The following is a 25,926-nucleotide window of genomic DNA, read 5'->3' on the forward strand; positions in this document are numbered from 1 at the left end:
CCAAACCGACCCAAAAAATACACACTGAAGATTGATAAAGAGGAAGGCTTATCATACCCAACATAGAAACTATTGATTTGAGGTTTTCTAAAGCACATAACTCTCCTTCCTTACACATTATGTTTAATTTTTTAGCTATTACTTGTATCCTTATAGAAATAAAGTTAGGCCTTCCTCTGAAAGTTAGAGCTCTCCTTTCCCTCAAATTAATTAATTAATTATATATATATATATATATATAGAGAGAGAGTTATAAAAAGCTCGACCCTAATTTGAGTCATTTATAAATAAAAATAAATTTTATATTATAATAAATTATAAATTTTTTAAATTGACTTAAAAAATTTATATAATAATAATTGTATTTATATTTCTGAAAAATATATGATATATTATGTATTATTTGACTATATTATTGTTTGTATTTTATTTTTCGTTGTTATCATTTCACGGACAATATTAACTCGATTAAGTTATAACATATTTATAGTTATAAATTTTATTTAGTCCAAAGTGGATGGCTATAAATGAAAATTTTCTCCATATAACCATTAGTACATGAAAAAAGAAGAAGAAGAGTATATGCAATAAAAAGAGACTTTTGATTCATAAATTGAGTGACCCTACTTGAATAAAAAGACTAATGATATTTTGTGAAACAAAGAACAGAGAAAGCAGTAGTACATCAAGTGCCTGTTGAAGCTGCTACTTGACTTACTTCTTTCTATCATCCATTTTCTCTACAACTTGTACCCACCAATACTTTCCTTCATCAAGAAGGAAAATTCCATTTTCAGGAGAGAGATTAGATGCATCAAGTTCAATGCACCCAACCATAGATAAGAGGGATTTATTTCCTTTCTTTCTTCTTGCTTTTTTTTTTTTTCTTATTTTTTGAAAATGACTGTATTGTGGGTATGAATGGCTACTATCTCTTTCCTTTGTAAATTATAGCAATGTCTGTTTTGGGTTTTTTTCTTCTTTTATGAGGGGTTTTGCAGAATTTATAGAATGAGTGATTGTTTTAATTTTCCTTTTTATTTCAATAATTTAATGTGCATACCAAACAAGAGGGAGTGAATAAAATTATAAATTAAAAAATTTATAAGAATTTAGAATTCAAATTCTTAACTTTTGTTGATTTTGACAAAATCCATTACACAAGGTCTGTAATTAGCTTTATTTTTTGCTTTTTATGAGATATACTGCTATGGCTGCTAACTCATGGGTGTCTATAAAATAAAATAAAATCTAAAGAACTGTGCATAAAAATTCCACGGGAAAATAATGCCTTTTTTTGTTTGTGGCCCAGTTTTAAAGGCTTGAACTGGGTACCAATTATACAATAATAATAAAAAAAAAAAGGATAGTGGGTTTTTTACTTTTCGTTTTAGGCAGATAAAGCTTAAAAAAATTAACAAATGGAGAAGAAAGAGGAAAGTAAAAGGCAAGAAGAATTGTAAAAACCCTATCACATCCAGAGGCAAAACAAAAAGGAGAGAGAGAGAGAGAGAGTGAAAGAGTCAAGGGATACAATACAAATCCTCAAAAATTGGGTTAGTGTTGTTACATCTAGAATCATTAGGCCAACCTTTGACCCAACATCATAGTATTAGTATTATCATCTTCTGTCACTTACCACTACCAGTATCTTTTCCTTGTTCCATTGCTCTATTATTGCTATTTCGTTTAAAGTACATGAATCGTCATTTTTCTTTTTTTCCTATCCAATTCCTTTCAGGTTTCTAGCATTACACCATTTAGGTATGACTTCATCCTCTCTATCTTTGTTCTCCATTGTTATTGATAATGCAGGAGCGATCATATGGTTCAGATTATATTTTGGTGACTTTGAGAAAAACTTGCGTTTTGGCCACTCATGCAGGATGATGGAAGAAATGATGATCACGGTGCAGCTGATAAGGTTTGAGGAATTGGGTTCTTTGGAATTTGAAAAAACGGTTGGCCATAGTGGGTGAGACTATTAATTTTGGGTTTCTAGTAACCATGAAAGTGAAAAATAATAAAAATACGTAATTTTATCAAATATGTCTATAAATATTAAATATAATGTTATTAAAAAATAGAATTTAGATAGAATGGGAGGTCCAAGTCAAGTATATCTATAAATAAGCTAACATGGCGACGGATCGAATGGCTGCTTTGGCTAGTGGAGCTAAAAGTTGATGGAGTGTAATGAGGAGCCAAATTGATAATTTGGTTAAATATATATATATATGAATTCACTCTTGCGGGTGAACCAGGAATAGAAACAATCAAAAGTGGGAGAATAAAAGATAAAAATATGCAAACCCCAAACACTGGTACCTTTCACTGCCACAGAAGGCCACCACTGTGCACTGCCTGCTCTGCTGCTATTACGCACACAAGTGCATCATGGGCCACAGGGAGAGCATACAGTTGTTTATATAAATAATGCAATTAATTACTATAATGACAAAAAAGACCTTCCACTTCCCAACATTGATAGTGCACCACACATGGCTATTTTGGGGAGAATCGATAATTATTAAAAATATTAACAATAATAAAAGGAGCACGAATTTCAAGAAATAATAAAAAAGAGTTACAGATACATCCCTAGATTTTTCTTTCGACCGTATCAGAACATTACTGCAAGTTGACAGCATTTTTTTAAAACTTGTTATTTATTTTCTTTCTTTTTCAAATCTTCTGATGAAAATGAGGCAACATTTGGGGATGTGTGATTCATGTTGCTTCCCAATACGACATCGTCTCGTGATTTAAATTAAATGAAACATCAGTTTTTGCAAAAGTGGGGGCAGAAAAGGTTCCCCTTTTGCCAGTGGTCTTTTTCTGCTTTGCGGCAGGGCCACCGACTCTGCGCCATAGACATATAATAACTGAAGCCAGCCATCCAGCCATCTTCTTCTTCCTCCGAGACAGGAGTGGCTGATGATCCTGTGAAAACCCTCTTAACTTTTTTTCTTTTTAAGATTCCCTAGTCGGTTTTGCGTCTAAATTTTTCATATTGTACGCTAATTATACGTATATGCACGATTGGTATTTATATTATCATTTAAAATTAATATATAAACAAAGTCTAAATAAAAACATTTCAAAATTTATATGAATTTTATTTTTTATCCAATTAGAAAATCTTTTGAATTAATAAAGATGCTTCTCACATGAGAGAATTTATCAGCTTTAGCTCCCATAAAAAAACAAACAACGGTAAAGATAAAAGTTGTTAGAATAAAATAAAATTTAGCAACAATTTTGTTGGTTGTTATAAAAGTATTTTATTTTCAGATTTAAACATTATTATTATTAATATATAATTATAGAAATATCCATCCTTGTGTTGCACACTTGTTATAAATTAATTAAAGAATTTTATTAGAAAATGATGAAACTGTAACATATAGAAAAGGGTTTTTGTGAAGCGGTTCATCCTCTTCGAGTTACTTGAAGAGAGAGGAATCTACGCTTTAGCTCCCTACAAGAGACCCTTTCTTATCCCTATAAGTTTATCCCTAAACTTCGGGTAGCAAAGAAGGGGAGCCATAATAATAAGCTCAAACTTCTGTCCTCAACTGAGTCAGACCCAAATCTGCCCTGGTTCATGACTAATTACAGCACATGCATTCTATAATTAAGCTTCACCAACAAGGGTCCAAAACATAATTACTGTACATAAGCCAGAGAGAGATGAGAGGGTAACATAGCAAAAGTGGAGTTACCATAAACCTCAAAAAGAAATGGGGCTGTCAGCCTGGAACTCTGTTACCGGTAACTTCAACTTGACTCCGCAGTAAATCTAATAGATATGAATTTAACTACCCATCACCACCATCCTTTTGATGTAACTTGAAAAGATTTTGTCCTCTGCCCTGATTTAAAAAATAAATTAATAATAAATTGTGAAATATTTGTTGGTTCCCAGCTGGATCATGGACAGTTGTGGAGTCCTCTTCTCTTCCCCTACCTCACATGTCATTATCAGCTTTCCTCCATTTGCTTTTCTTTCTTCTTTTTTTTTTTTCTCACAGAGGAGATTCCAAAGTTCTCTTCTTCTTTTTTTTTCCTCTCAACTTTATTTTCTCAGATTTTTTTCTCTTCCATATTAATTTTAAAGTATTTTTTGACATCAACTTGTTGGTGCTGGTCTCTTTTTTAACCCTATAAATCCCACAGCTTCTTTGCTCTAAATCCCTTTCTCCTTTTCCTTCTCCTTCCCTCCTTAAGAAAATCTTTAGCATCTTTCATACTCTCTGTTTTTCTTTATTTACTCTGTGTCTAAGATATAGAATTTTTTTTTTTCTCAAAGCTCTAGCTTTGAACTAAAGCCATCTTCCAATTTGGCTTCTTTTCCTTTTAATCTTGATCTTGGGTTTCAGTTTCTTGAATCCTAAATCAACAGCCCATTTCTTAGTTCACACACACATGCACACTCTGTCTCTCTCAATTTCTTGACTTCCAATCTCAAAAAGTTGCCAACTTCTGTACTGGGTTGGTGTTTTTGAGACTAATTAATATCTCCAGCATCAGTTTAAACGATTTTCCTTGTGGGGTTTTTTTTTCAAAAGTCAATCTTGATGCTAAATATTTTGTTCTTGATGTTTGAGATTCATGTCTCCAATTCTCAGTGAGCTTTTCTTTTCTGGGTGTATGATCAATTCCACCTTCAGGCGCAGGACCCATCTTGTTCAATCTTTCTCAGTTGTTTTCCTTTACTGGTTATACTACGTTTCATGATTTTGGCTGTCAACGAATCTGTTATATTAGCATATAATTAAGTCCTATATATTAAATCTATATACTAGTATTAATAATCTTGCATTATTTTGAGTCTATTATAACTAGTTGGGTCCTGCTATAACCCTACAACTCTCTCTTGATTGCTCTTTATAATAATTAAGAATCTCTGCACTCTGTTACTTGTGTTTTTGTTGCTGCTGTTGTTGGATTATATGGCTTCCTCTAGTGGAACATCTTCAGGTTCAAGTTTGCTGCAAAACTCAGGCTCTGAAGAAGATTTGCAGGCACTGATGGATCAAAGAAAGAGGAAGAGGATGATCTCAAATCGAGAATCGGCAAGAAGATCAAGAATGAGAAAACAGAAGCATTTGGATGATCTAATGGCACAAGTGGCTCAGCTAAGGAGAGAAAACCAGCAGCTCATCACAAGTATCAATATCACTACACAACATTACTTAAATGTTGAAGCTGATAACTCTATACTTAGAGCTCAGGTCGGGGAACTTAGCCACAGATTAGAGTCCTTGAATGAGATTATCAGCTTCTTGAGCGCTGGCAATAATGGTGGTTATGGAGACGCAACAGCAACTACTTTCAATGAACCTGCTGCTGATAGTTTCTTCAATCCATTGAGTATGTCATTTCTGAATCAGCCCATAATGGCATCTGCAGCTGATATTTTCCAGTACTAGGACAGACCCATCTCAAGATTCCCGGTCTTCAATGGAATGGTGAGGAGAAAATAAAGAGAGAGAGAGAGAGAGAGAGAGAGAAGAAATAATGTGATTTTCTTCCAAACTTAGTGTTCCAAAGCTTAAAGAATTAAGATGATTAGAGAGTGGTTAAGAATTAATTAATTTAAGGAATAAGGATGCTTTTGTTGTTAGAACAAAAAGGGATTTGTGATGATTAGTATTTGGTCTGTAAATTGTGGGGTTCATGCTGTGTAATATCAATGGTTGAATGGCTATTTATGAAATCATCGTCATGCAGTAGTTTCTATATCTATTTCCTGTTGTTATCATCCTTCAATTATGTAATATGGATGCTATTTTGACTTCCTAACCTTTTTCTATGATGTTTCTTTCCTTAATTTATTACAGTCTCAATGCAATGGATCCGATCCAAAAATATTACAGTCTCTATTTTTAATAAATACAATAATTATTTTATTAATATTATGTGCATATGGCCGGTTGACCCATGAATAAAAAGAACACAAATTAATTAAATTGAATAATTTAATTAGTACATAAGTTGCACAAGATAAAACAAATACAAGAGTCTTTTTGTGAGTGCTGTGTGTTTTCTTTCTATTATTATTTTTTTTCTTAGAATTTAAATTATTATTTCGGATGTTTCTGACTGTTTAGCTATTTAAATTTGGACTGTTTGGCTGCTGCAAGATCGGATTAGCTAGCTTGGAATTTTGGGCTCACATCATAAATAATGTGCTTTCATTATTATCATCCAAACAATTAGGCAATTTGGTATGTGATTTCATATGATATTTGTTTCATTCTTCTTATAAACACTATTTTCTTTTTTCCCTGAATTTTCTGATTTTATTGCTAAGAAAAAAATAATCGAAATAATAATAAATAATATTAATAAACCATGAAATCCAAATGCTACAATTTGAAGATAGACTAAATGATTATAGTCGGCAGTCTTCTCTCCTTTTTCTTTTTTATAATTCAGGCAGTCTAATCTCTTTTTCTTTGTTAAATTTTTTTATTCTTAATTTATCACTAACCATTTTTATAAACCGACGGCAATTTTAGATTTTTTATTTATTTTAATTTAATAAATATAGATTTACTAATTTTTTAGTTTTTTTGTTGAAATTTCTTTTGACCTTTTATAGAAATTCTACTATTATTAGATTTAAATTTTTATATATAGACATTTATAGTATTTATTAAAGCTAATATATAAATTCCGAGAAATACTTTTTTATCTTTTTATAATAAAAGTATTTAAAGACTATAGGTAACAATAATCTATGCATGTAGCATAATTGATCTCTAAATTATAAACTAAAAAATAATGTATAATCAATGAAAATAAAAATAGAAATTAATTAAAATTTATATTAATCTTTTAAATGATAATTTTATTTTTTAATTAATCATCTCATATCCGAAAAATAAAGATAAAACAAAAGTGTTATTGTTTAGTAGCCACTAATTTAGAATTTTTAGCAAGGACAAAAAGAAAAAGGAAAATTGGGCGAAGGGCCCCAATGCAAGCTCTTGTCGATAGTGGAAATTACAGTTTTGGCATAGGAAACTCTGTAACATATTTAGGTTTTCTTTGTCTCCATTCTCAAAGGTGAAACCCACTTGAATCTAACCTCTATAAATAATTATTATTACAGTGCTGAGTCTCTTTATTTATCAACTTATTAAGGTTTCGAATTACAATAAGAAATATTCATCTTCAACAGTCAAATTCAACATGTTATTAATTAATATATATTTTTAGTTGATCCTTAGAATTGAATAAATACAAAAAAATTATTAATAAATATAATATTGTATGAATCGTGAAGATCCCTTTTGTAATTTAAATTGTTAAATATTAATAATAAAACGAATTTCAATATTTGACTATAAAAAGTGAGTATTTAAAAGAAGTTTGTTTCAAATAGATTTTAATTATTCTTAATTATAATTAATGACGATTGATGTTTTAACTCAAAACTTTATAATATGAAAAATATCCATAAATTTATCTCAATTTTTATATCTATTTATTATTTATATATAATTTATTTATTTATTTTAATAAAAATCACACTAACTATGCTTCAGATTCTCAGAATTCACTATTTTTTCTGATAATTCCTATTTCAATGTTTGAAGTCTTTTGTTCAAAAATAGTATTTAAAAAAAAAAAAAGCAATTATTTTCTTATCATCCTTCAGTCATATTGGGTCCTATATTGAAACATTAGATAAATGAAGAAAAAGACTAAAATGATGTCAAATTTATTAATATAAAAGTAAAATAATATCCTTCTCTCCTTCATTTTCTTCCTTCTAATCTTCTTTCTCTTTCTTTTTTTCTTTTTCTGATTACTCCTAAGAAACAAAATCCCAATCAAAAACACTCAAATCCTATTTGAAATAACCAATCAATGGTCCATTTAAATAAAAAAGGACTTTGATAAATTTCAACAAAACCCACTACAAAATAAATTAAAAATAAAGAAATATTGATGACCTTCCTTTTATTTATCCATTCTTTTTTCTTTAATATTTGAAATATAGTTAATATTTTAATTATTACTGTATTTTATTTAAGTCTGATTATATATATATATATAAAATTTGATATTAAATAATTTATACATATTTTATTATTCAAAACTAATAAATATATATTAATCATCTACGAGTTTTATGTATAAGTAGAAACATATATTAAAAACTAAACAAAAAAGATTCAAGAGTGAAATACTTAGAATTAAAAAGTTCAGACTTCTTTCCTACTTTTATTAAAGCAATCAAAGGTGGCTTAATGGTAAAGGAAATTAAAAAAGTCGAATGAATAAAAAAAAAAAAAAAAAAAAAAGTAATGGGGATAAACAGAGAAGAAGAGTACTAACAAAAGTTGAAAAAAGGAAGGACACATGATTTCATGGAGTGTCCATATAATTGTAGAACAAATCCCACGTGTAGGGAACAATATCATCAGCATAAGTACTTCAACCCACATGATCCTCAAAAATTAAAGCTATGGTTTTCTTATTATTAAGTACATTAATTTTCAATTTTCTAGATCCATATGTACTTTAATAATAGAATAATGAGGTTTCTATATTCATTTAATGGGTTTTCAAATGGAAAGTTTCACAGCATTGAGAAGTTCATCTTTTTTTTTTTGAATGTACTAGGCTAATCTTTCAAAAAAATATATAATTTTAATTGACACATAAATTGATATGAAAATGTATTTATTGATTATTAGAAAAGTATTAAATAATTGTTTTTAATTAAATAAAAAAATTAAACTCAGTATGATATGAATTATGAATGAAATTGTGTTATGTATTATTAAATTTCTTTTAGAATTGAAGCTTTATTTAGTCGTAATTTGATGGTTGTAGTTAATTATTTTGGTGAATTATAGGCTTTATTATTCTGAACCAAGAATGAAATGTTTGATTTTGATCTGACCCGCACTAAAAGTTAAGCAATATTAATAATAGTGGCAAAATTATAAACCATGATATAAAACTTAATTTCATATAAAACTAAAAGTCAGTATTAATTTTTATGATAATTGGTACAATTCACATGAAATTATTCCTGAATTAAATCAAAGTTAAGACAAGTCTACCTATCGTATCCAAAAAGAAAAAAGAGTGGGTAGGTCATGTATTGGCATGGGAAAGAAACATGATATTAAAGGATATAAATAATTATAAAAGGAAAAAGAAATTAGCTTAATTAGCTGAAAAATGAGTCTTATCTTAATTTTAATTCATCAATCAAAGTGCAAATTTTAAAAAGAAATATTAATACCAATAATACAATTGTAAAATAAAGCAAAATCTTTCAGTCAATAATTTTTTAAATAAATAATTTTTTTCCTTAAAATAAATAGATACAATCAAATAATTAACTAAAATACATTTAAAATCTAACTCCGGTGATAAAATTATAAAAATATTTAATTTCTAAATAAATATTTAAGAGTATAAATTTTTCACTAATTGAATTATCATTTTTGAAGTAAATATGCGAAAAAAGTTATTTGTACTGCCATTGAGTGTATAATAATAATATTTGTAAATAAAATTATTTATATTATGTAATTTACGGTTTATTGACATTTTTATAAATAAAATATTAATTTTAAATTTTAAATTTTAAATTGTTGTCTTTCTGAACTATCACTTTTATACAGTAAGTATACAAAAATAACTATTTGTATTATGTGGACTATGTATGATTGAGTGTGTAAAAAATATTTATAGAAAAATGATTAAAATAATAAAAAAGAGGGCTGTGGTGTAATTAAAGATTAGGCACAGCTCCTCCATTTGTCTTTTGATGCCGACTTTCTTTTTGTTGTTTTTAGGAAAAAATAGGAAACATTGTAAGGGGGCAGAAGTTGTCATGTTTATAGTCCCAATCTAACATTTGTATAATATTTAATCCACTCCGCACTTCTTTAAGCACTCTTTGCAACTCAATTTTCTCATTGATTCTCGTGTGAAGAAAAATATAAATTAAATTACAAAACCAATTTATTCATAGAGATTCTTTGATGCATACTCTTATATGTTATAAGGATTTGATCCCACAAGACTTTATTTTAGTTTAACTAAATCTTTTTTTTTCTTAGACTTATAAAAAGTATTATGGAGTTTTTTAATCTACATATATAAAAATTATGCCAAAAGTTTAATATAACTAATTTATAAATTTATGCTTAATTATTTTTTTACTGTTACTTGTTAAGTTCTCGGAAATTACTGAAGTTCATCATTAAATAAAACAGTATCAATTTTGCACGTCTCAATTTCAGGTAAATTTCTTATTCCATAACACGATAAAATTCTTAATATCAAAATTTAATTACACATTTGAATTCTAATTGTTATACTCTAAAACAGTTTAAATCTTATGCTTGTTATTCTTTTATCAATAATAATATATGAACCAAAAATGTTAATTGAAAAATGCCAAAGACCAAAAGGGTATGTAGGAACACATGCCAATTAGACATATAATACACTATTTTATATAACTCACTCAATACACTTTTCACAACTGATATAGGATCCAAAAAGACCACCAACTCAGAAGAATTTTATCAATTGACCCACAAAGTTCTTAAAAGATGAAATAGTTAAGGGCAATGGACCCATGATGGCAATGGGTAGGTTGAGTTGATGTAAATAGAACATGATATTTAGAAAGAAAGAAAAAAAAAAACAACATTAAAATAATCATAATCACATGCCAGGTTGATTATTGTTACCAGGCATCTAATACAGTATTTTTAGGATTTTGTTTCTCTTAATTTAAGAATTTTGTATTTTAAATGCATATCAATCATCTTATATAAATATATATATATATATATATATTAGGTTAGTCAATTTAGAATTTGGATCTCACCTTCATCTTTTGTCATGTTCTCTCCCCTGTCACTGTCTTTTAATTTGCTTCTTTAAAAAAAAAAAAAAAAAAAAACATGTGGAGAAGTATAAATAAAGGCGTTGGACATATCTATTTTTTCTATAAAAACATGAAATAATTATTTTAATTTGAACGTTAACTATTTTAAAAATAAAAAATAAAAAACTCAACTATTCGAATTAAAATAAAAATATTAAACCTTATAATTTTATTATTTAATTAATCTTGCTGGATTTTTTTAATAAATCTAATTTATTTTTTATTCTATCAATTTAATATTTTAATTTCTGATTTAATTAGTTTATATTTAAATTTTATTCTTTTATAATATTTAAATATTTTTCTATAATATATATATATATAGACCTATTAATTAAAAATATAAATTAAATATTTACATATCTATTAGATTAAATCAAATATTAAAAAGCTAAGCGTTTTCTTTTTCCTTACTCCGGGGATGCAACAAGAATGTACCAATGAATCAATTGGTAATTAGAGTGCAAAATGGATGTAACGCCCACTTTAAAAAAAGAATATCAGAGCATATCTACGACAGGTAAAATAATTAAATTTCTTTCAACTCTGTTACTGTTCTTTTTTAAATAAACCACCCATGTCTTTATTTTCTTTTTCTTTTTTCAGAAAAAAAAAAAGAGGAACTCATGTTAATTTATCATAAATCTTTCGTTCATCAAAAAATAAAAATAGTTTCAGTAAAAACTAATGAAAAAAATATTAATATAATCGAGGACATAAAATTAAAAATATTTATAAAAAAATAAAAAAAAAACACTAATATAATAAATTAAACCTCAATGAGGGTATATATACCAAGGCCAAAAGAAAGGTCCTTTATTTTTTTCTTAGCTAAGCCACATTTTTAGTAATTTAACCTTTCACTCAATTGAATGACTTAAAAAAAAAAAAAAAAAAGATAAATAAGATGGCAATAATTTGTAAACTAATAAGAAGATTTCCTATATATAAAATAAAATAGAACAAAAGGAAAAATAGACAAGGTCGGTAAAATGGGTAAAGTGGTTTGATTAATTTATATTTGTACAAAAGCAAAAGAAACCCATTTAATGTCGTACTCGGATGATCCTGAAAATAGAACCCATTTAATAAAAAGAGGAAACAAAGATGATGAAATCTCCTGCAATGTCCCTTTTTCTTTTTGGATTTGTTTCGTGATGCTGTACCACAAAAAGATTAAAAACAAAATAAAATAAACGTTTAAATTGGGCCAGGAGATGTTTGATTGCATGTGGCCAGCCATGCCATTTTATGCCATCACATGAGCTTGAGAAAAAGGCGCCACATTTACAATAAATTTATGTGGAAGAACATTAGACAACATTAATTACTACTTTAATTAATGGCTTATTCGTAAGTAACTTAGCTTAATGGTTTGATGATTTGGCCCATGAAAGAATAATAATATAATCTACATTTCTAAAATCAAAGTTGGATCCTTAAATTTTAATTTTTAATAATATTATATATAATATAATACCGATATAAAAATATATATTTTTAAAAGCGTTCGAATGAATTAATCATGTATCAACATCTCAAGAAGAAGAAGATGATAATATATTAATTTCTAAATATTTTTTACCCAGTAATTCAAAAAAGTTAAAAGGCAAAATAAATTAATAGTTTTGTGCCTGACAGGTGGTGGGTGCTCGTGACATGTAACCAAAAGAATTAATATAGAAAGGGTATTACTTTTAAGGGAAGATGATTAGTGCTTAATCCTACTTATTTATTGTTGACAAAACACAAAAAGTTTTGATTTAGTTTGGATCTATTATATCTTTGCTGTGAAGTCCCACTCTAATGATTTGGAATAAAATTAAAAGACAGCACAGCTAATGTGTTTATTTAGACCACTACAATCAAGCAAGCAACTCAATTATTGATCATTGCTTATTATTTCATGTCAAGATCTGTCTTCCTGCCAAAATTTTCACAACCCTAATTATATAAATAAATTTACTTTTAATTAATGAATTCTTGCTTCCTTTTGATGTTTATTTGGCCATTTCAATTTCATTAGGTATCCACAAAACCAAGGTTATTAATTTTGCCCTTAATATTGTAAAATTTATTTGGGTGGCTGAAAATCGAAGTTATTTGTCAGGAATTTGTCTGATATGAGAATGGACAATTTAATATTAAAATTAACAATATCTCGAATATTTAACTATAAATGACTTGGCAGTTTTGAGAAACAAATTTGATAGTTAATTATTGTGATTTAAATTTGATCTCTTATTTATATTTGTTTTGTTTGATTTATTTTTCTTTATTAGCTATAGTTTTCATATTTACATAGAGAATATTTACTATCGAACCTATTCGTCTATCGGTAAAAAATACTAGTACAATTTCTTTTCAATAATATAAATATTAAAGTTTGGTGATGCTAGTTTATTTATTAGTGTGATTTGATTCGTACAATTAGTTTTATTTGATTACTTTAGGTTTGATATGTTTTTCTTTGTTAACAATAATTTTCATGTACCAATGGAATGTCTCTTTATACACAAATTCAACAAACTATTAGTTAACGTTTTCAATTTTGTAATAATTCTCTATGTTGTTTTATTTCTATATGGATTAGTGTATAATATTAATTAACAATGGAGTGATCTATCTCAACATAGTTTTGAGGGATAAATGATACAATCACTAAACTTTCTATATTATAATAAAAATGTATCAAATCTTTTAAATTTATAACAAGCTAATTGACCTTCAATTTATAACTAGATAGTTATTGAATTTTATTTTTAATAATATCGATAAAACTTTCCGACAATGAGAGAAAAAATACATAGATACTCACTAAATTTTCCACTTTGTAACAAAAATATACTAAAAGTTTAATTTAAAAAAAATATATAGACGATATTTTTTAAAATAAATAAAAGGCTCGGTTTATTTTTATTACAAAGTGTAAATTTTGATGACCATATATATAATTTATTCTCTAAGTATGTCAAAAAAATTTATCGGTATTGTTAAAAGTAGAATTTATCAACCATTTACTTACAAATTAAAAATTTGGTATCTTTTTATTACAAGTGACTGCCGATGCGATTTATTCTAGTTTTGAGAATTTTTTTAATGCTTAAAATCTACAAAAATGAATCTAACAAAATATAGACAAAGACCTATCTTCAATTCTTACACAAACTATAGAAATTGCAGTCAAGTCCTCCAATTATATCAATTGAAGAAGCCATCCATGGGAAAATCGTGCAATATTGGAATAGTAATATGTTTGCTAGCAAATAGACCTTTTCCGGCAAAAGCATAATTTCTTTGATCAATCAAACACAATTTCCATTTATTTATTCTTTTTCTACTAGCAGACTAATAAATAATGCAGCCTTAGTATGGTAAGAGTATTTAAAGCTCCTTTATTAAATTTGGACGTGACAGTAAAAGCTACTGCTTCTCTTTTTCTTTATTTCTTTTTACAATTATAAATTCTTAAAAGGAAAAAAAAGCGTCAAACATTATTGATTCCATTTCATCCCGAATGGAAAGCCGATGTATCTCATTTTATTAAGATAAATAGAATAAAATATGTTTCGTTCTATATCGGTCAAAATCTCGGTCATCTCAATGAGATTGAACCGAAATTGCCATTCCGGCCGAAATTAACGACATAAGCCAAAATAAAATAATTTTATATAAAAATATATATTATTGAAATGAATTAAGTAGTTTGACAACAATTAACCCTTATATAATAAAATCTTTTTTCTCTATCAATAAAAATAAATTGAAATCTAAAATTTCAAATAATCATCCATTTATTTTTATAATTTAGTCGATTGTGTTATAGAAAAGAAATTTATTATTATAATTCTATAATAATAAAAAATTAGTATATGTGTACTTATTGCTTTCTAATATGCTATTTAATTAGATTATAGATAATAATTTTATAGTATTGTATTTTAATGATTTAAAATTAATTATATATATAATCTAAAACAGTCATAAACTAAATTGATTATGCAATAACATAGGACTTTATTTATTAATTGTTATATTTTTTTATTAATTTATCATAAGTATTTTATGATTAAAATTTTACCGATAAAAATATAATAATAATAAAAAAAGCCACATATCAAATATATATTTTATAAAATGAATAACCTGTACATTTTCAAGATTGCCATGGGACATGTCTGTGATTTGAATTAACTTTGAGGGATTAAATAATGAGCTCGCATGCACAGATGCAATATTCTAATTGATGTGTTCGTTGTTTATGTTAGTCAAACATTTCGGTGTTGTTTTTGCTTTAACCAAATAAAAGAAAATCTTATTGTAGTTGTCATCATGTGAATATGTTTTCATTATAACATTGACTGCTTTCTAATATTTTAATTTCATTGGCAGTTCCCAGTTGCCATCGCAATAATTAGCAATTTAGCATGTTTTAGTACATGTTAAATGTTAAAATGAGCATATGTTATGTGTTATTGCAGGTTCTATCTATTAAAGAAAAAGCTTGCAAAAAAAAAAAAAAAAGCTATCAATAAACTATTTGTTTAGACTAAGAATTATAATTTAATAATTCTTTACAAAATAGATACTTCATAAATTGAAAAACAATATAATTTCATGAAATAATAAGTTTTGGCATAAATTTAAACCAAACTGTAGAATAATTATTTCAAATCTTTTAGCTATTTCATATGAATAAAATATATATGATATAATTTGGTTTAAGAATAAATACTTATAAAAAAATGGAGGTTTTAAGTTCAAGTTTTAACATATGTACTAGATGATATTTTACTTTTTATGGCGAGTGTAAAATGATGACTACTCTTGTTATGTAGCCCATAACCCATTTTCCCTCTAATAGTTAAAAGAAAAAACATGATCTAATTTCTTATTATAAGTAGGAATACTAGTGCAAAGATTTGACATAGCACTATTAAAGTTTAGGAGTTGAAGGCCTGTAAATGGGTTTTGCATTGAATTTGCTATAAGTAGATTGTGGACATAAAAAGCTTGGGTCCTTACGAGGTTCTAGCGATGTGTCTTCTAAATACATATGGTTATACAAGACAGCCTGAAACCCATAAAGAAAACTAACATTACCACAAAAGATAAACAAGTTTTGGCTCATTAATGTAAGAATGAGTTTATTTACAGGTCCATTTGGATCCAAGAACTGGGGAAAAGGGATTACCAAAGGAACAATATAGACATGCTCGGCCTACCACAGATTCTCAGAGTGAAGGAAATCCAAAGAAGCCCATGGGTAACCAAAAGAAAGGGAAAGCCTGTTATGATTTTTGTTTGCCATTTTTCTTAGTTGTGGCTTGAGGGTTTTTTTTTGCTTACACTGTCTCCCCTTCAATTGCTTGTAAAATTGAGCATGTAACTTCAGTTTAGATATTGGGATTACTTGAAGTTTCTGTAATAGTTACTTACTCTTCCTTCGTCACTTCTATGATCTCTTGCCCTTAGAGAATATTAAGGAATTAAGCTCTTTTCCAGATAACAGAGGAAGACACAGCCAAGCATCATCAACTTGCATTTCTTAATAATGACTAAGATTATCTCATGTTGATTTCAGTTTACACCTGAATGATTTAAGCACTCAGGTTTAGAAAATTAAATAATTATTAATTGCACATGTTATTCTTATATATACTAAAATTAAAAGATATACAATCATACCACTTTTGATAGATTAGCAATTCTCTTTATAACTTTTATTTTTGAAGAACCATCTTTTTCTTTTTAAATTTTTCAAAGATGCTTTTGAAAGAATTAGGTAACCACATAAAATACATACATTACCAATAGTTATGTTACACTTTAAATTAAGATATGCTAAATTAATAATACCATATATCATCGTGTTTTATAATATAATAAAAAAAATTAATAATGACAGATTAATTTTAAATAATTATATTAAAATAATAAACACGTGGAATAAAAAAGAACCAATTTTTCTTTAATTTAAGATGGTACTGATATATGTGAACTGTAGTTTAAAAAAATTAGCAAAAAAATAAACTTGTTTTTATAAATTAAAAATTATTTTGAAAAGAAAAGTTTGAAAAATTGATTTAATATTCGAAAATTGTCTTTGGGCAGACTGCGTACGGTGGCAATGGCCAAATACAGTTCGTTAATTACGGACACGTCGCTCCTCACCTCCGTGCCACGAAGCATCATCCTCAAAGAAAACGACACCGTAAGCTTGGTTCCTTAAACATAGCTGGCTAAGACTTTCTATTATTATATCAGCCAAAAATATCAAAGATTCAAGTGAAACAACATAAACACCATACCATTTCTCATTCAAATTTTCCTCTTCAATAATTCTTGGATTTCATTTCATATTCCCTTCTTTGCTACCAGTAAGTCACTTTTTCTTATTGTTCTCTAATTTTTATCTGATTTATTGTTAATATAATAATAATACACAATCTCAATTTCTCGTGCCACCTTTATCTACTAATTGCGTAAGTTCTTGATTCTGAATTTTGTTCTTTGATTGCTAGTCTTTTTCTTTTCTTTTTTCTTTTCTGTTTAGCTGTTTGTTCTCCAAGTCAACTACTCTTTTATGTTTATTTTTGTTGTTTGAATTGGTGGATATGGCTGTAAGATCTACATTTTGCTTACACCATGTAACTTTCATTGTTTTTATCAATGCCTTTCTATTGTGGGAACTGGATGTGACATTGGAGTTTAATTCTATATTTTGGAAGCTAGTTTTTTCTTTTTTAAAATTGTGTTCTGTTCTTGATTCATAAATGGGTATTGTTTTTCTCTTGTCTAAAAACCATTTTAATGTCATCTTTTGCTTGCTTATTTCCTTTGTTTGTTTAGTTTGTTTTTGTATTTTCTAATGAGGATATTCTATTGTCTTGGTTTTTCTAATGCTAAAAGTTGTGATCCCAGAGGAATACCGAAACAAATGGTGAAAGATACTGCCTACTATGAGATTTTGGGTGTCAATATGGATGCCTCCCCGGCGGATATCAAGAGGGCTTACTACCTCAAGGTTAGGTTTCGATTCAACCTCGAGTTATTTTCTATACTGTGGGTTCATTATAAAGATTATAGCTTCACTCTCATTCAAATAAATTAGCTTAACAAAAAGAAGTGTTTTCCAATGCTTTTTGAAAGTGCCAAGTTCATATTGTCGACTAAAGGCTTACCTTGGATTTGCAGTTTCTGATTGTATGCTATAAATAAGGAAACTTGTGCAAGTTTCATATTTTGTGTGCATTTGTTTTATGCATCTTTTATCTCAAGATTCTTTTTGGTACTTCGGATACGTTAAATGGAGGAGGTGCCAGAAATTAAACCCCCTTCCCCCCCAATTTGTGTATTACAACTAAGGCAGGCACTAGACTATTGAGCTACTAGGTTGAGGACTATTTTTAATCATGAGATTTCTTTGATAAAATTTTAGCATATACATACACCCCACTGAATATCTGTCAGTTTTGTTTCTTTCCTTTTCCAGAAGCATCTGTCTCAGTTTTGGAATTGGTATTTTACAATATTGAAAATATTTATTGCCTTTGGGGATATAAAATTTTGTGAGGATGGTATAACTTATGATAGTACCTGTTGCTAAGGAGATTGTTCTATGAATTTGTGTACAGGCAAGGGTAGTTCATCCGGATAAAAATCCTGGCGATCCAAAAGCTGCAGAAAATTTTCAGGTTAGCTGAAAAATTTGATTTTTCTCTTGAAGATAAAAGTTTCAGTTTGTTAGTTCCGTTTTCATAATGGATATATATATATATATATATATATATATATATATATATTTTTTTTTCTAATAATTGAACTGTACTAAAGAGTGAGGAAAATTCAAGTTCCAAAATGCTGTTCTTTTGCTTATTACTGAGAAGATTTATTTCAGCTTTCTTCTTTTGTTTTCTTAAGATTCCTTGATGTTTATGTAGTTCTGAATCTGTATCATAAAAGGGAAGAAATTGCTAAACAAGCTTTTAACTTTTCTTTATTTTCCCTTCCATGCTCTTATTTTCTTCTTTATGGGACATGTGCAAAGAAACTTGGTGAGGCATATCAGATCTTAAGTGACCCTGAGAAGCGGGAAGCATATGATAAACATGGAAAGGAAGGAATACCACAGTAAGTTTATACATTAAAGCATGGGCTTCAAATGTTATTATTAATAACATTGCTTTCTATTATGTAGTTGGTTAAGTTCCTTTGGAGAGTTTTGTAGTACAACTTCAAGAAATACTTCTAGTCCATGAAACCATCTAATTTTGTAAGATAGTAATTCCCTCTGGTTATATTGGGGATTGCATGCCTTGATTTAATCAAATAAAAAAGTGGCTGGAAACCTTTTGTCATGGAAAATCATATAGAAGAATTTTAAAGTTTGTGGGACAATGTAAATTGTAAGAGGGAATTAGACTAAGAGTCTCGGAATTATTGTAGGATAATATGTGCATACCCTGGGTTTTAAGTGTTGTGCTTCACTAGGTTTATCTGTTAACTTTTGCTTGCTTGTGTTCCCAAATCCTGTCTATTGGCCAAAAAAACATGAGAACATCTTCTTTTTTAGGGATTCCATGTTGGATCCTGCAGCTGTCTTTGGGATGTTATTTGGGAGTGAGTTCTTTGAAGACTATATTGGCCAACTTGCGCTTGCTACATTATCATCTATTGAAATTGAGGAAGACACACCAGATGTTGAAATTCGCAAGCAAAGAGTTCAGGAGAAGATGAGGGTATTCTCTCTTTACGGCGCTTTCATACTTTTGGCTATTCAGGTCAGTCAGCTCATGACTATTCTTTAATCTGCAGGAAATGCAGAAAGAGAGGGAAGGGAAACTTACAACACTTCTGAAAAATCGCCTCGAACCATTTGTGGAAGGTCAAGTGGATGAGTTCATAAATTGGGCCAACTCAGAAGCGCGCCGCCTTTCTGCAGCTTGTATGTATCTTTCAGCAATAGCATGTTATGTTACTGCAGAAAAATGCAACTCCAATCACTTTTGACTATAGAACCTGCATTTCTTTGAAACCAGGAAATGGGAACTTCTGTTAACAGATTCAAACCAAATTTGATGCTTTATCAATTGCAAAGGTCAAAGTGATGTTACCCTAGGGAAGAATAAACAAGAAACTTAGTTAGGTTACCTTTTTCTTTTCTTTTAATCTTTATATAGGATTGTTTTATGCCAGATATCTTCTACATCATTTCTTTATTGCTTGGTACAAGTAGTATTTTATTGAGTTCCTTTTTTATTTGCACTTTTAGTTCAAGTGTTAAACATTGTAGGTGCTGTTGGAGTTTGTATTGGGTTTGACTACCAAAATCCAATGACATAAAGAAATATCTATTATTACAAATAGTTTTGCAACCATGTTTCTAACAAAAATTAGAATGCCCAAGTCATGGTTCAGTAATCTGAAAATGATCTCACATGGTTCTTGTTAGTTGTTACTGGGAGTGATCAGAGAACAGAATAACACTTAATGTTTCTTTACACTCCTCACATGCTTGCCCTTAGCTCCACTCATTTATTTGAGAAATTTCCATTTGTGTTAGTTTCAAGAGATGTCACATTGGTGGTAATTTCTACTTGAACATGACAGCATAACCAAAAATAAAAAATTTTGGAGAGCAACTTTTCTCATAATGAAGTATGCTCTGTGTTTCATGCCACTACGTTTTTTATCCCGTTCCTTCATTTCTTCTTCAAAGCTTTTCTCTGTCTACATCACTTTGAACTCTTAGGTCTCTGAAGGTAATGACTCTGATAATGAAATTGTTCAATTTTACTTTCGGAGGGCAGTTTACTGTGCCATTTAAAGGAACTGATCATCAATCTGGTCAAGTAATTAGGTCACTGTTGACAACATCAGTTAGTGTGGTTGATTATTTTTCACTAAAAGTTATAGGTTTTGCCATGGCGATGGCAACAGTTAAACTTTACACGTTTCCATTCTTGAGATAAAATATTCTCTCTATTTCTCACTGAATATTGAAACAGAAGTGTTGGGATATGGAGAAGAGAAAGGAAGAAGACGGACCTTCAAAAGAGATTTCTTCTCTTTTTTGGGGAGAAAAGGAGGAACCCTGAAAAGGTCAAAGAAGCCAAAAAGACCCAAGTGATTACAGAGGGGAACAAAGAAGAGAATGTCATTTTCAGTTTAAGGAGAAATGCAATAAATAATGTCCCACTGAGAAACTTTTAATCTGGGTGAAGTGAGAAGTTTTGGAGTTAAAGAGTTGGCTTGAATAATGGTTAATATCTCTTGTAGCTTTTCACTCAAAAAATCTAAATGAACATAGTCCATAGGTAGTATGAAGATCCTTATCATTAGGACTGTCCTATGACTGCTTAGTTGTTTCTTTTGGGGGGTAGAACTCTACATCAAGGACTATTTTCTTAAACTCTTTATCATTTACTTTTTAATGTGACAATCTCTGAATTATGTTATGGGCTCTGTATTTCTTTTATGCATGTGCGGACATCATACTGCATTTGGCATTATGTGGTTACTTTTATAAAATAGTGGTAATTGCTACTGACTCATAAAGCTGAAATCTTTCAGCATTTGGTGAGGCCATGCTCCATACTATTGGCTATATTTACACTAGGAAAGCTTCGAGAGAGCTTGGGAAAGATAAAAGGTACATGAAGGTGCCTTTTTTAGCAGAATGGGTGAGAGATAAAGGACACCAGATAAAATCACAAGTAATGGCAGCTTCAGGTAGTGTTTCTTCCTTTAGTGAACTTGTATATGGTGAAACAGGCTGTCAAGTTATCATTTTTAATTCAAACCTCAAATGAATATATTTTTTGTTTTGCAGGTGCTGTTTCTTTAATTCAAATACAGGAGGATCTGAAGAAGTTGAACCAGACTGAGACCAAAGAGGAGAATTTACTAAAGGCCATTGGGGATAGGAAGGATGCTATGCTTCAATCTCTTTGGCAAATCAATGTGGTTGATATTGAATCAACTTTATCACATGTTTGCCAAGCTGTAAGTCTCTATTTTTACCTTTTCCTTGCTTATGGAATTTTAATTTTTGCGGCAAGCTCTCATAATATGTAAAGCTAATAGGTGATGGGTAATTTCGTTTGTCCTTGAGTATGTAATACATCTGATTGATCCTGAGAGGCTAAATATTTGAAGAGAATCAAGTGGATGGTTGCTTATTCAGTAGTCTGCATGTTTTGTTGGTCATAGTAGAAGGAACACATATTCAAATTTATCTGTCATTATAGTACTAAATGTAACTTTTCATTTCCTTTGATGTTATTTCTGGGACAACGACACAGGATTTGGTAATTAGCCTGAATTCAATTTTTCGCAGTAGTTTCTAGTGTTGTCACTTCAATGTTGCAGATTTTCTGTGCTAGGATGTCATGTGAATTAGGGTGCCTCTATTCTTCAATTAGGTATAGGTGAGACTATGCATCTAATTGTACCAATATCTAATCTTCATGCAATATGAATCTAGTTCCAATAGGGTCCCCGAAAAATAAAAAAGAGGAACAATGGGTGCTTTTTTTTCCGCACAAAGAAACTGCCATTTCTGCATTTACAATGAGAAGATAGCAAAGGAAATTGATGTTTTTAACTGCATATTTTATTTCAGGTACTTAAAGACCCTAGTGTATCTAAGGATGTTCTGAAATTACGAGCGAAGGGATTGAAAAAACTTGGAACAATCTTTCAAGTGAGTATTGGTTTCCATATTGCCCTATACTGGTGATATTTCTTTTCATCATTATATGTTGAATTTAAATTTCACCAGAGTCAAATTTTCACTGCTTCTCAGGGTGCCAAAACTGCATACAGCAGGGAAAACAGCCTGCGCCACGAAAGTGACAGGATAGATGCCGGCTCATCATCATAGTCATATTAATACTCATTGGATGGCATATTATTTCTCAATCTCTCTTTGTAGATGCATACATAGTGTTTGAAATGTTTATCCTTGCGTTGACCTGTGAACATACTTGAGGTGACTGTTTATGTACTTTGTGTTAAGAATGGGTTCTTTGATTCCTATTGTGGAAAGGTGATTAGACTGAATTTGGAAATGACTTCACTCTCTGCACTGAAATCTGCAATCATTTAAGACCAAAAGGAGACTGATTTCCTTCATAGCAGGATAATTGAGATAATTGAACAGGTTATAATCCACTAATCAAACAATCAACATCTAAAACTGCATGTCAAATTTGGGTTTATCCATGTGTTCAAATCTCCAATGCTATCTTGCTACATGTTTATTGAACAGAAAACATGAACTCTTTGACTTCTTGTGCTACACTGTAGATATTGACCATTGAAGGTGCTGATGGCCATTGCCACTTGCATATTTCACTAGCAAGAGTGCAATTCTATTGTTCCACATTGCCTTCTCTGTTTATTTGAATATAGTGTGACTAACCTAATTGCCTAATAAAACTAAGCAGCTCTACTGGATAAGGCCAGTGTTCTTTCTGCTCTTTTCTTCTCTTCTCCTTAACCCTTAAATATGCATCAAATGTATTGCAATTATTGAACAGTTAGTGGCTATGGGGTATGCTTTCTAGAGTGGCAGACACTCAAACTAGAGCCAAGCATGCCATTATAGAGATTTAATTTATACCTTCTACTAATCATACAACATTCATTACTATCATTCTTTCTATTAGTTTATATTGTGAAGCTCTTATCACAAAGCATTGGAAAAGAAAAAGTATTAATATCATATACTAATCATGCAAATTGCAGATAATGTTAATATTAAACCAAGATGATGCTCAGAGATATGATCCCCCAACACTTCCCAATCATGTATGAACGTTCAAGCTTGAGCACTACATGAAAGTAATTTTGGTTAGTTTTTTAAATAAAGAGACAGAGCAAGTTACCAGATAGTAGAAGGAAAGCTAAAATTTACTCAAATTAGGGAGGGATGTCCAGCATATACAATTTTTATTAAAAAAAAAAGGGAAAAGAGAAAGGAAAGAAAGATAAGGGTTATTTTTTAAACCCCCACAGTGCCTTTTGCTTTATTCTCCACCACTGTCTTCTCAGTTGTATTTGGTGGGTTGTCCTTGTCTTTATGGATAATTGGAAGCACTAGTCATCCATAAAACCTATTTTATGCCAACCTAATTCATCTTTTTGGCACAACAAAAGGACAAACACCCTCTAATCACCAAGCACTCCTCTCCTCCTAGTTTCCACTGCTACCCCTTCAGGGTCACATATAACTGAATAGCTTAAATTTACAAATTTCTCCTCCTAAACTTGCTCAAAATTGAAGGCATATTTTTAATGTCATTGTAAGAAAGCAACCTTTCCTTTCAGCAAATTAAAATCTTGAATTTTGAGTTCAATTTCTCATTGGATGGTTAGTTGCAAATGGAGATATTGGAATGTGGGATCTTATTGTAAAGGATTATGCAAGTAGAGGATGTAGATAAAAGAAAATCATATACAAGTTGAGGGAGATTTTAATAATTTCCACTAAGGTGATTCTCAAAACAGTTATCCTAATTAACTACTATATGTACAAACCCACTAACTTCATAGACTTATTAGTGCACCAACAACAGAAAAGTGGTCTTCTTTTGCCTTTTTCTATTTTGAATTTTAAACTACAAAGAAAAAAACTTTTAGTTTAGTCACTTATAATATCATTATTATTATCACATATTTTAATATTTGCCACTTTAATTGGTGACTTCAGTGTTCTTTATGATATGCAATATATAGATAGATATATAGATTGAGAGCTTCACTTAGGGTTATCCCCTTGAAAGAGAGAAGAAGAAAAGAAAAGGATACAAAGCTGGTAATAGTAACATAATGGGTCTTATGCTTCTAATCAAGAAGTTCAGTCTTCTTTTCCTCCTTATTTCAGTACCATTCTTTTCAACTTCTTTTGCAGGTTTGCATTTTTATCTATTTCTTTCACTACCGCAGCCTTTCTTCCATATTCGTACGTCTAGTCTCTCCTTTACAAAAGAAACATAAGAAATAGGTTACAGAAACCACATAGTCACATTACATTAGAAATAAATCCCGTGAGTACCATTGTATACATAATTTATATCTATCTAGCTGCACCAAGCATCATTTGTAAGTATAGTCTTGGTAGGGTTAACATGCTAGCGTAATTTTTTCTTGTTTAAGGTTGTTTTGGTTAGTTCTTGGCACATTTCATCATATTATTTATCTTATGCTTTCCCGGCTCCGACGAGACTTTGCAGTCTGAAAACGAATCCAATACCTTTAGTTTGTTATGTTTAAAACGTTAAGAGAACAACAATTTCTCTGCTTCAATTTTATTGCCTTTTTGCAGGTCGATCCAAGTTTGTTGATAAGTTGGCTGACCCAGCAGATGCAAATTATGAGGTTTGAAGTTCATGATCATAGCCTTACAAAAAAAGTCTTTAAAATCTCTAAAGTCTCAAACTTCATTACCTACTCATCAACAACAAATAATGCCATTTCCTCTTTTATGTCTTTAATCATTTGACAAATATTACTTGCTAGGAATTATCAAGCAATCCTTCTCACAATGATGAAGCAACAATCATTCAAGAAAGGCTTCTAAGAGCTAACACAAAAGACTATGGACACTATGATCCTGCACCAGCTCTTGTTAGGCCTCCTTTCAAGCTCATACCAAACTGAAAAAAAGGTGTTACCCATGAAAGCTCTCTAAGAGTCCAAGCAGCAGTATATATATATATATATATACATACGAACATATAAATAAATAATGATGAAAGTTTTCTGCCATATATATATGTAATATAATATTAGTCTGTGCTAGCTAGCTAGCATATATAAATATATATGTTTATACCAAGTTTTGAACCCTAAAGATGATGTTAGAGAAGAGACATATGTGGATGATATTTAAGTTTGTTTCATGAAGTGGGTTATGTCCTGATATATGTACCTATGCATGCAAAATCAAATAAAAGAAAAAAGTCTGTTTCTTTTTTTTT

At 29.5% G+C, this 25,926-nt stretch overlaps 3 protein-coding genes across 4 annotated transcripts; all 3 read left to right on the forward strand.

The window, feature by feature from the left end:
* Window positions 1-4,047: 4,047 nt before the first annotated feature.
* Window positions 4,048-5,751, forward strand: LOC8285748 (bZIP transcription factor 44). The gene has a single exon (XM_002512899.4). The coding sequence runs from the start codon at window positions 4,956-4,958 to the stop codon at window positions 5,433-5,435; it is 480 nt and encodes a 159-aa protein (XP_002512945.1). The 5' UTR covers window positions 4,048-4,955; the 3' UTR covers window positions 5,436-5,751.
* An 11,390-nt stretch (window positions 5,752-17,141) lies between these two features.
* Window positions 17,142-23,016, forward strand: LOC8284323 (chaperone protein dnaJ 10). 2 transcript variants are annotated; one of them, XM_025156277.2, is made up of 10 exons: window positions 17,142-17,319; window positions 17,864-17,966; window positions 18,577-18,636; window positions 18,990-19,072; window positions 19,515-19,680; window positions 19,757-19,886; window positions 21,515-21,673; window positions 21,774-21,946; window positions 22,566-22,646; window positions 22,725-23,016. In XM_025156277.2, exons 2-10 carry the CDS (start codon window positions 17,880-17,882, stop codon window positions 22,824-22,826), a joined length of 1,041 nt encoding a protein of 346 aa, XP_025012045.1. In that variant the 5' UTR covers window positions 17,142-17,319; window positions 17,864-17,879; the 3' UTR covers window positions 22,827-23,016. The 2 variants fall into 2 exon arrangements, with proteins under 2 accessions (XP_025012045.1, XP_025012048.1); XM_025156280.2 differs by having other exon boundaries at window positions 17,162-17,319; window positions 22,749-23,016.
* A 1,671-nt stretch (window positions 23,017-24,687) lies between these two features.
* On the forward strand, window positions 24,688-25,926 carry LOC125370868 (protein CASPARIAN STRIP INTEGRITY FACTOR 2-like). Its single transcript, XM_048378136.1, has 3 exons — window positions 24,688-24,857; window positions 25,272-25,324; window positions 25,466-25,926. The coding sequence occupies exons 1-3, from the start codon at window positions 24,776-24,778 to the stop codon at window positions 25,604-25,606; spliced, it is 276 nt and encodes a 91-aa protein (XP_048234093.1). The 5' UTR covers window positions 24,688-24,775; the 3' UTR covers window positions 25,607-25,926.

The sequence above is a fragment of the Ricinus communis genome, chromosome 8 (assembly GCF_019578655.1).
Source record: "Ricinus communis isolate WT05 ecotype wild-type chromosome 8, ASM1957865v1, whole genome shotgun sequence".
NCBI classification, from domain to species: Eukaryota; Viridiplantae; Streptophyta; class Magnoliopsida; order Malpighiales; family Euphorbiaceae; genus Ricinus; species Ricinus communis.